Source organism: Cryptomeria japonica, chromosome 2 (assembly GCF_030272615.1).
Source record: "Cryptomeria japonica chromosome 2, Sugi_1.0, whole genome shotgun sequence".
In the NCBI taxonomy this organism is placed as follows: domain Eukaryota; kingdom Viridiplantae; phylum Streptophyta; class Pinopsida; order Cupressales; family Cupressaceae; genus Cryptomeria; species Cryptomeria japonica.
In genome coordinates, this window is record NC_081406.1 from 75,886,898 (window position 1) to 75,899,128 (window position 12,231).

At 34.6% G+C, this 12,231-nt stretch overlaps 1 protein-coding gene across 5 annotated transcripts in view; it reads right to left on the reverse strand.

Annotated features, from left to right (window-relative positions):
- LOC131070755 (uncharacterized) overlaps positions 1 to 12,231 on the reverse strand; it is a 76,715-nt gene that overhangs the window by 27,273 nt on the left and 37,211 nt on the right. For all 5 annotated transcript variants that reach the window (XM_058006393.2, XM_058006389.2, XM_058006388.1 and 2 more), the window contains exons 4-7: positions 7,450 to 7,530; positions 7,149 to 7,235; positions 6,671 to 6,803; positions 6,482 to 6,556 (exon numbers count right to left, since the gene is read on the reverse strand). In XM_058006393.2, the coding sequence (XP_057862376.1) occupies positions 6,482 to 6,556; positions 6,671 to 6,803; positions 7,149 to 7,235; positions 7,450 to 7,530 (376 nt within the window). The remainder of the gene's footprint in view (positions 1 to 6,481; positions 6,557 to 6,670; positions 6,804 to 7,148; positions 7,236 to 7,449; positions 7,531 to 12,231) is intronic.

Consider the following 12,231-nt stretch of genomic DNA (forward strand, 5'->3'; position numbering starts at 1 on the left):
TGATTAGATACAATAGCAATCCTTTATAAATATTAATCAAGCACACATGCAAGATCTAGCAATTATGAACACAGAAAACAAGATTTATGTGGAAACCCTAGAGGGAGAATACCACGGCAAAATATTGCTTATATTAAAGTTATTTCTACAAACTTAGTAGGAAATTCTGCTATAATGATGATCATAAAACAGCCATAAAACTGATCACAATATCCTCTTTAAAATTTGCTACAAACTCCTCATAATCTTCTCCTCAATTCTGAAATAATTTTCTCATGTATAGCCCCCCTCTAAATCTGGTGTGTATATATATATCCTTGATTGTCTTCACCCAACAAAAGTCACTGTTCAACTCACATACAAAGATTATTTAATACCTTCTTAGTGCTCTTGGAGACATCTCCTTTCAACAAGTAGTCACAACTTTTCAAACAAGCACATCTCTTCAAAATGAATGGCACCCTTTTGGATATAAAATAAAATATATTTTATTCCTTACTAATCACATCACTTAAAAAGAATATATTAACCTTTTTAAGCATTGCTCCTTCTTGAGTATTACTTATTGTTTCCTTTTATGAATCGTCTGACAAGCATATAGATCGCATCCTTTCACTTGGTAAATTGTGTCTTCTCATAACCGTTGCTACACTTAACTATAATCACTGCATTAGAAGTATGTTTCAACAGTCGCCATCTTGAAGAGACAAACTCGCTGCTCCATCTATCAGATCGGCTTTCTTACCTACTTCTAAATCGGTTAGCGTATGGTTGTCTACTATGATTAAGGATTTAGAATATAACTGATGCTTTCTTTGCTGTTGTTATTGATCATCCTTCATCATCCTTGGTTTCCATGGTTTCAATGTAACTAATGGTCTCTTTGCTATTATTATTGACCATCCTTCATCATCCTTGGTTTCCATGGTTTCATATAACCGATGCTTTTCATATGCTTTAGGATACAATATGGTTTGCTGGTAATCCTTCACATTGTTTTGTCTTCCACCTTTATTACGATTGTTATCAATGACTTGTTCAATATGAGACATCAATGATAAACTTTTCAACAATGTCATCAATTAGTGCCAAAAAGCTAAACACCAAACATTAGGCCCTAGAAATATCCATATGTACAAAAAAGTGAGAAGAGAAGATGATTCAAGAGATGCTAAAGGCAAGCATTATCAAGTATAGTCAAAGTGCTTCCTCCTCTCCAATGGCAATGGGATGAAAGAATGATAACAGCTAGTGAATATGTCCTAATTATAGAGAGATCAATAAAAAAACCATAAAAGATTAAGTTTTCAATCTGGTAAGTTTTCAATCTGGTAATTAACAATTTGTTTTTGATTAAAGTAAAAGCAGGTTTTGAAGGGGCCCCGAAACCCTTTACAAAAGGACCTTACAAGATAAAAGCATTAAGAAACCAGGAGGAACAAACATTAGGAAACCAACAAAATAACTAAAAAAAACCAGCTAAAAGCCCCAAAAAACCAGCAAAAAACCAGCCAAACCCGACAAAAGGAACTAATTTATATTTTTCAGGGCATTAACCAAATTACTGCTAATCCCATACAGGTCTTTGATATTATCCTGTAATGTCCCCTTTTTAGCGCAACATGATATGGGGTGTCGTTAGCCTATTCTAACACGGTCCCGAAGGCTAACAAGGACATTGGTGGGATCCTAAGGTGTTTTGGCCTAGGTGTTTTCAGTTTCAGGCCAATCGATGTTGCTCTGATAGGGTTTCTAGACACTTACTATTTATAGTAAGTTAGTCTCCAAGCAGTGACTTGAAATTTTTAGTGTTTCCCTGGTTGGCATAATTATCAGTAAAAAATATTTGAAGGCGACAATGATTTAAAGGGATTATCAACAATGTTTTAATATTTAACAATAAATTGTAAAGTTAAATTAAATATTTAACTTTATCGTTATATTATAAGGTTGGGAATATAAAGTAATGTTTAAAATATTAAAAGTTCCCTTTAATGTGTACATTGTGGGAAATAATATTTTATTCTAAAATGTATTATCCCACATTTAGGAAATGAAGTGTTTGCATCCAGGAAGAAGATATAAATTGAAGTTGCGAGCTCTCTTTTGGGGTATGCTTGGATGAGATTAATGTTATGCTGTTGGATTTCGTAAAGATCTGATTATTGGGCTTGGAGGACGGAATCCCTCTTTGCTAGCATTCTCTTCGCTGTTGAAAGACACAGTCAGAAGGATTAATGGTGTTTTCATTCAGGAAACACATTGGGCTTCATCTGGTGCTCTCGCATGAAGTTTTTACAGGGGTTTGAAAGTGCAGATTTGAAGATAGTGATTTTGCTATAGTACCGCATGAATAGTGTTTTTCCTACAGTACCACATGAATAGTGTTTGCTACAGTATCGCGTGAATAGTGTTTTTGCTACAGTACCACGTGAATAGTAAAAATGCTACAGTGCCATGAATAGTGCTGCTATGGTGCATGAACAATGTTGATATGAAGTTTACTTGTTTTTCCTGCTGATTAGAAGTTTGGAAGGCTACCATTACATCTACAGACCACTACAACATTCAATTCCAGGTTTTTTTTATCATATTTTCATAACTAAGCATTGTAATTGTTGAATACAAACCTGAATAATTGTCGCAGCCCATAAGGCAATTGAATGTGCACATCTATATTGCAAATCAGTATTTAACAACAAATAAGAAGTTTCAGGTTTTGCATATATTGTTGTATGTTTGTCAAGTGTTTGATAAAATGCCATGTTGATTATTAAGCACTTTAATTGATATCACATAGTAGCGTGCAAGTCTCTTTCAAAATGAAAATAGGGGTGGTCATTACATATCCCTAAGATTAGAGATATCCTTAGCAGAAGCAGCAGCAGCTTGTAATTAACAATTTGTTGGATGAGCTAAATGGTGCTATATATTTTATTAAACCTAATCTTCATTAAAAGTTATCATCAAATCAAAATAAGAGATAAGGATATACATAAGACAAATTTTCAAATACATGAGGGCCACTATTATGTTTTGGTTATGCCTTCTGGTATCGCAAATGCACCATCTATATTTCAAAGTTTGATGAACTCTATCTTCAAGCCATTTCTACAGAAACTTATTTTGGTATTTTTTGATAGCATCTTAGTATATAGAAGAACTTGGGAAGAACAATTGCAACACGTGAAACAAGTTTTGGACATTCTTGAACATAAGCTTTAAGCTAAGCCATTCAAGTGTGTTTTTGGAGTCAAAGAAGTGGAGTACCTAGGTCACATTGTTTCACATGAGAGAGTCAAGGTGGACCCTTAAAAGATCGAGGCCATAGCAGCTGGAAAATGACTACTACCTAAAATGTTTCTTAAGACTTATTGGTTGATATCACCAATTTTTTAAAAATAAGGCAACGTAGCAGCACAACTCACAACTTTATTGAAGGACTCCTTCCAATAGAATGAGGCAATCACCAAGGCATTTGAGAAGCTAAAGGAAGCCATGTGCACAATTCCAATTCTGGCTACCCTAGATTTTTATAAAAAAATTCATTGTCAGTGATGCTTGTGGGTTTGGCATAGGAGTACTCATGCAAGAGGGAAGACCCCTAGCATTTGAGAGTTGCCAACTCAAGGTAAGAATTCGTTGAAGCCTATTTATGGGAAGGAAATGATGACTATCCTACATCTAGTCAAAAAATGGAACCTTATCCAATGAAAAGGCACATTAACATAAAGAGAAATCATTATAGTCTCAAATATTTCTTGGAATAGAGGTTGTCATTTGAAGAACAACAAAAACGGGTCATGAAGTGTTAGGATATGAATTTAGGATCACATCCAAGAAAGAAAAAGAGAATGGTGTGGTCGATGCTCTATCTAGGAGGGATGAACCTACGGAATCACTATTGTATGTCATTTCCATATTGTAGGCAAATTGGGTGGATGAGGCATGAGAAGAATGAAAAAGGACATGGATCCTCGTACTCTCATTCAAAAACTCCAACAAGATTCAAGTGTTTCGAAAAAATTGCATGGAAAGAAGACGCTGTACATATGAGGACAAGTTATACCTATGGAAGAACTCAACCCTTAAGCTTAAGATTTTAGCAGCACTCCAAGCTTCTCCAATAGGTGGGCATTAAGCTTCTTGAAGACTTATCATACAATCAAGCAGGATCTCTTTTGGGATGGGTTCAAAGGGGATGTCTAGAAATTTGTGGCAAAATGCATGATAAGCCAACAAACTTAAGGGGAACCAATTAAGACTGAGTCTTTTACAACACTTACTATTCCAAGCTACATGTGGCAGGAGGTACACATGAATTTCATCATTGGTTTGCCCAACTCTAAAGGAAAATATGCCATCATGGTTCTTGTGGACTGACTCGTGAAATATGCACATTGTTGTGCTTTGTCACACCCATTTGTGGCAAGTAAAAGAGCATTAGCCTTTATGGATATCACTTAGAAATTGCATGGAACTCCAAAAATTATAGTAAGTGATCGCAATCCTATATTTACAAGTAATTTTTGGACTTATTCTGGCATTCAGCTTTCTTGTAGCTCAGCATATCGTCCTCAATCAAATGAGCAAACTAAGGTGGTCAATGAGTGCTTGGAGGACTACCTTCAATTTTTTTCTTTAGCTAAGCAAGAGAGGACGTAATTGTTACCACTAGTAGAATGGTGATATAACACTTCTTTCCATACTTCATCCAAAATGTCTCCATTTTTTAAACTATATTGGGAACGACCCACCATTCATCACCTCTTCAGTCCAAGCAAACCCAAAGGTTAGAGTAGTTGAAGAGAACATTCAACACTAGCAAGAGAGGCACTCTCTATTCTCTAGGAGAACTTTGCAATGGTACAGAGCAGAATAAAACAAGTTAATCAACACTGCAGTAAAAGAAATTTTGAAGGAGGAGATTGGGTCTTTGTGTAACTACAGCCATATAAGCAAATGTCACTAAAACGACAAAAGAAGGATAACATGCTTGCACCCAAGTATTATGGCCCTTACAAGGTTTTAAAAAAGGTCAATAGTGTAGCATACAAGTCAGATGTATGTAAGTCAACAAAAATCCATCATCTTCCATGTTTCTTTCTTGAAGAAAGTTATTGGATAAAGAGTTTCAACCCAAATAGAGCTACCAGAGCTTGAAGATAAGGGCAGAATGATTTTTGAACCTAAGGAAATCCTTGAAACACATACTAAGAGGTTGCAATCGAGGGTGATTATTGAGTATTTGATCAAGTGAAAGAACTCTCCTATCAAAGATGCTATGTGGAAAAATGAAGACTTAATGCAACAGCGTCCCCAGTTGATTCACATTGAAGACAGCGCTTCTCTAGAGGGGGGCATGCTACGCCCTTAACCCATTGATTGTATTGGAATGTGTGACTCACTTGTGGCTACCATAACCCTTAATTTAGTTTTATGATCATCTATATAGTCTTATTCTTTTCTTCTTATGTTCAAGTGAGTTCATTCCATCCATGCCTAACACTAGTAAATGGAAATGCTAAATACCCCATGTGAAAAACATCAAAGTACATCAAGAATTCCTGAAACATATGAAATTTACAAAAATGTGAAAGGAAGCTACTGTCCCATCTCAATAACCATCATAATACAGTTATGGTTGATAAGACTAAACTGCCAAGAACACAAATGGCCTATTGCAAAGAAAGAAGTGGTCAATGAAACTGCCCAATATATCATATACCATTAGATCAAGAAATGCCTAAGACATACCTAAACAAAGTGCAAAAAACACTTAATAAAAAAGGCATGATACAAGTATGAGGCCTTCAATCAGTTAATTTAAGAATCTAAGGTGCAATTTATCAAATAAATAATGCTTTCATCTTCTCTCATCTGCTGCTATCAAACTGTCCAATACCTATAGGAGTACATCACCTTGTAAAAAATGAACAATTTCTTTTGGAATTTTATGGTTAGTAACTTAGTATAACTAAGTGGATTTCATTCTTGGAATATAGAAAACTATAACCCTATGATTTTATGCATCACATGAGGTTAACTTCAGAAAGTACATTTTTCCCTTGCAAGCCCCTACCAATGTAAATAATTGTGATATATCATACATTTTTGTGAGTCCAATATAGGCAATTTGAAATACTTCCATGATAAGAGCAACCCTTAAGTAACAAAGGAAATTGAAAACGTTGACAGACTAAAAATATTAGAATGAAGATCACAGAATTTAAACTTGCAAGGAAATAGATTCATGCAATGCAGTATTCCAAATATTTGTGCTAGAGGTCATAATCTCTATCTTGAAATAAACTTCATCGCAAATTTCCTTTTATTCTATTTATACATTACATTAAAAAGGTAAGAGTTTTAAACAATTATGTCTATACCTAAAATGTAAGACCTTTAAACGATTTATGGCTATACTTAAAAAGTAAAAAATTTAAACTGCTTCAAAAAATGACCTGCTCAAAGAACCTACCAGAATCATTTGAAGGAACTCCATAGTTACTCTGCATTGCTTCTTCTAATGAATTATCAGTATGATCCTGATTCACTACAAAAAAGAAAAAGAGGTGAAGGCATAAATCCGCAACTTAAATAAAGACAACAGTATCTCCCAAATAAAAACTTATAGTTGTCAGAAAAACATAAATGACAGAAGACATACATTGACCAAAAAGGGCATTGCAATTATACTGACTGGCACCAACCAGCAGTAAATCAACAGCCATTTTATCTCTTGTTGTAAAGAACACAGCAGTTGGGTCAAGGTTCTGTGTATCTATAAGAATACCTGCAAGCTGATATGTGCAATTTTCTCAAAGACTTGACCATGATAAACAACTCACATACAGAAAAAATGATTTCATGAATGGTAAGTACACAGGATAAAGATTGAAGAAAATCTTGAATAATGCTATCAAATTTCCACAAACCATATTATAATTATTTTAGAGCTTCTGGATTAGATTGTGTGCCAAAAAAATTTATCATCAACGTTTCGAATCACACTCCATGATTCTGGCTTTTGGCACACAATCTAATCCAGAAGCTCTAAAAGGAAAATCTTGAATATTAATAAAAACTACTGCAGATACTGTAATCTAAAGATCAAAATATAAAGTAGCATCTAAGTGAAATTGTACCAAAAGTTTCCTGATATAAGGATGTTGTAGGAGATCACAGGCATGCTTCCTGTATTCTTCCACAAGGATAGTGCACACTGAAGCAACCTGATCCAACCATACACCTTTCGAATAAGAAAGTAGTATCACTACAAATAGATTAGCATCATCTTCCAAGTGCAAAAAGCTTTATACCATAAAGGTTGGAATGATGAACAGAAAATTCAAAAATCCAATTCAGGCAGCCAAACTATTCAATGGGGAATAAGCGCTTCATTCTTGTATCAAGTGGTTACATGTTTCACATACAAAGATCAATCACCTCATCATCAGTTCCCAGGGCATCTTGTCCAATAACCAGAATGTTAAGTTGCCGAGAATGAACAAGACTTTCCAGGTCCACCTGTTCCAAAACTAGAGATATATTAATGAACAACTTCACAAAATAGCACTTATAAGTTATATTCCTCTATAGGAAAGGTCTTATTTTTCAATATTGAAAACTAAAGCTATAAATCTAAATAGTTAGCTTTGACTTTTGTAAGAATAGAATTTTCTAACAAACATATACATCAGAAACTGCGATCAGATCAGAGGTTTTCTGTTATATATACAAGTTTTTAAGTGATATGCACACAAGCATAGGGCACATATATAGGAGTCTCCATATACACAGTAATCACTGTATACATACTACTTAGTAGCATATATGCATTAAAAAAACCTACACATAAATGTCTGTTGTGATATACACAGAGGTATGTAGGGTTAATATAGGATATATATACATATTCCCACAATCATTGGCATATACACAACCTCCAACATAGATGGATATACATAAATTTCTACTGCAATATACATACAGTGCCGAGAAGAATATACACAGTGGGGTTTCCCCTATGGAGATATATACAATGGGAATTTCCCATCCCAATACTTTGTCACAGTTATATTGGAGTTTTCCACCACAGCTTTCATAGCTCCTAGTCATATTGAAAAACAAAAGCCTCACTAAATCTTAGCCCTCTAACTTATGGCTTTTTGGCCTGCCATACTTATAGATGAGAGGGGCTCTAGCTTTTCGTCTAGGGCTTTGTAAGTCCCCAACACTGGACCAAGTCACCTGCACGACCAGGGACTAGCCCGCAAAGGGACTAAACTTCCCCTTCCTTCCATTCACTTTTTCAAAAAAGAACCTTTTACAGAATTAAGCATTAACTTTTTCGTTATTAATTAAATTTTTTAACTTTTGCAAGCATTGAAAAGCTGCCTTAAAGCTTTATGCAGTGAACAAAGCAAAGTTTCCAAAATTTGAACCAGAATTTAGGTAAAATCATTTGAAAAGCATCCTTTTAGTTTATAACTTCAAAGACATAACTTTTGCATACAAAATCCTTTTCCTGTGATTCTTTTATAAAACTTGTCAAAGAAACGTAAGCAATCAGTTTATTTTTCTCTTAAACTGACTTATATGTTGTTTTCTAGCTAACTTTTGCATGCATTGTTTTTCATGTGTCAAAGACTTTTAGGCTTGAAACTATTAATTTAGTGGTTTTTGCAAGATGATTTATAAGAAGAGGTTGATTATAGACATTTCTATTTTTGTTTGTTGTGTCGTTACTTGTTTTCTCACGTTGAACATTGGGATTGAAATTGACTTTCACACTTCAATTTGGGATAAAAATTAATTTGTCTTTTAATCTTGAAATGGTATTTTGTGTATGCTCTCCTCTTGCGTTTTTGAACTATCTTGAAAATCATAAACAAATACCATTTCCCAAATTTCTTTTTAGGGGGCTTACCTTGGATTTTATCACCAAGGCTCAATTGTAGTGTTCCAATAGAGTATAAAAAGAAGGGGGTGAATCAAAAGCCAAGCGTCATCATGGAAGAGTATTACGTCATTTCAGCTAAGCCACCAAAAACTGTATACCTTGGAGAAGTGAATGAGAAGAGAAAGTTACCCTCTATTCCAAGCTATTTGACATTTTTCACTTTCATATACACAGATTAGACCTTACATACCATTGCAGTATTTCGGAAATACCCGTAGAAACCTTTGTGCAACCTAGTTTAAGACCATTGATATCCTTCTCTGTGTTAAATTGGATAACAGTTAGGTACAACAAGTTACATCGTACTTTCAAAGTGGGGAGATAAAGCTAACTTTGAGTAAGACTTTGGCCTTTAAGGTAAGGGGTGCATCATGTCCCTGAATTCCCTAGCTATCCATCACTTGATAATAGTATATTTGTGAACCCACAAGGATTGAATCATTGATACACCTCTACCAAATAATATAGGTTTGTTGTTGTGTCTTCTTGATTGGGTGTTGTACATACCAAGTGTTTGTAAACCTTCAAACCAAGTCAATCAAGTCCAATTTTGAAAGCATTTTTCTTGTTTTAAAACACGATCCAAATTGGTATCCTTGAAACAAAAATTTGGAACCATGTTTAAGATAGCCATCATCCACAATCTTAGTACCAAAAGTCATTTTCACCTTATCTTAGTCCACAAATTCATAATCTCATTCCAAAACATATAGCCCATGAAACCATTTCCAAAACCTTAGTCCTAATCCATAGCTCACATCCTTTTGTCCATCCATAATGCCTGCCCATTATCCTTTTGTCGTCATTTAATATCCTCCTATTAGTCCAAGCCATAAGACTTTTGTCCAAAAATTCCTCATCCAAACCAAAACCTTAGTCCATTACAAACTATCTGTCTTAACCACAACCTTAGTCTTATATCTAAAATCCAAATCCTAACCTCCCTTCCCCAATCATTACCCCAAAACCTTTGGGTTTCAGACTCTCACCCCTTTGTTACTCATTTATCCATTGTCCAAATTGTTTCACAACCTTAGCCATCCTCAAAACAACTCCAATTCTTTGAAAACCTTAGGTTATCCTGGAAAATTAAGTTGCATTCATCCTCCATACACACCTTCATAATCCAAAATCCTATCATCCTCAAAATCTGCAATCCTTGGATAAATTAGAAACATTACCTTTGGATCTGTTTTAATTTAACAATCATCCAATCCATTATTTGGGACTTTTAAAGTATCCTAGGGCTCATAATCTAACCCTTAGAACACTACAACCATCCACAAATTCCAAAATCCAAGTCAAATCAAAACATACTTAGGATCCAACAGTGTAACATATACCTCAATCCAAGTTTAGCAAATCAATCCACATAGCCCTTTGTTCCTGCCTTTGGGAATCATCCTATCCATCCAAATTGTCTATCCAAGTTTGTTCCAAAGTCATCCAAAAGACCACAAGGCTATCACCCATCAAGGAATCAATTATCCTTTTTAACATAGTCATCAAAAGTCCAATTACCATCAGCTTAAACCTTTGAGTTCAAAGGACTTCCCCTAAGTCATTCATTTCAAACAAGTCCAATTCCATCAACTCTTCCATACCCATCCTCTACCACATCAAATCTTAAACCAAGACTAATGGCTCGAAGAAAATCCCTTCCATAATCAATCCCTCACAGAATGGTTTCCCTTCCTAGGAGAACCTTCTCAACCCAAACATGATAGTAGTGAAACCGATGATGACAATCCCAACCAACTTGAATACACTATTGATCCCAATGCCATCCTCAATTCTGAACAAGGATGCGATCTCATGGAGAGATTCATTGAAATAAACAAAGATACAATCCTTGGGCGACTCATTAAATTAGGGGCTAAACTGCCTCCTAGTTATGATCTCTCCCATCTTGATCACATGGTATATCTTGACCCAATCAATCATTAACATGCCCATGAAAAATCTCCAACCACTACCCATATTAACCTTCATTCCATTGATGACCACGCCAACCTTTAATTGGACTATAACACTCCCTCTCAAGACAAACAATCTCTTTCCATCATGAGTAACCCCTTATATCAAGAATCCATCCCACCTAAGATACACACATCCCTTGACAATGGGTCTCAAAATCCCCCATCCACTAGTCAAGGCATGTCAACAATACAAGACTTGAAGTAAACACCACACCTCCTGTCATAACCCCTCTTTGGACATAGGATTAAATAAAGATGATAATTAAAACATTTGTTAATTAACATTTAATAATATTGGAAAATCGTCTCATTTATGACTTAACGATTTTCCTTTAATATATGATTATTAATATTTATTATTTGTTATGATTATTATTTATTATTATTGTTTTATTTTAATGTAACGTTCATATTTCAATTATTAATATTATATTAACTATTAAAGAAGTTTTACCATTAAAACATAAAAAATTAAATTACATTAAATATCAATACACTTATTTAATACTGATTAACCATTCATTTATTTCTATCAGCAATCTTTTATTGAATAATGAATAACCATTTATCTCTATAATAATAAATTATTAAATACCATTTACCTCCATAGTACTAAATTATTAAATAAAATATTGATTTCCAGTCAATATTAGTTACTATTAAATAACTATTAAATAAACACCTAGTGTCAGACCAAATCTGACACATGGCAGATTTGTCTGCCTTTGCAAACATGTATAAAAGAAACAAGGAAAGGTACGATTAAGATATGGAGACATAATAATTTTTGACTGACATTAATAAATATTTATTAATAATAATATTTAATAAGGCTATGTTAGCCATAATATTTAAGAGGCTACGAACCTGAAAAAAAAAAACCGTTGGAAATAAGGAGGAGACACATCCTTCCCATACAGCCCATCACATCAGCAACACATGTATTAAGAGGTCCAGCGAATCATTATGAGGGGGACCGGGGGGGATATAGCGAAGAATAGAGGAGTCACCACAGACCATATCAGATCAGAACGGTTATTAAGTTACAGGCAGTATCATCATTGTTCTTTGGGGACAGACAATTGAATCTGGAAAGAACACTGCAAGAGAAAAGAGGCGAGCTGCATCCCATCGATCATTTGATAAGATATTTTAGACAACAGTTCAAAGGCCAGGTAATATAATGAGCAGTGATTCAGAACAACGACTATATAGCTGGGAACGATTATAATGTTGATGCCTCAGTAAAGTGCTGCGGGATTGATAATATCAATAAAAAAAAGGAGC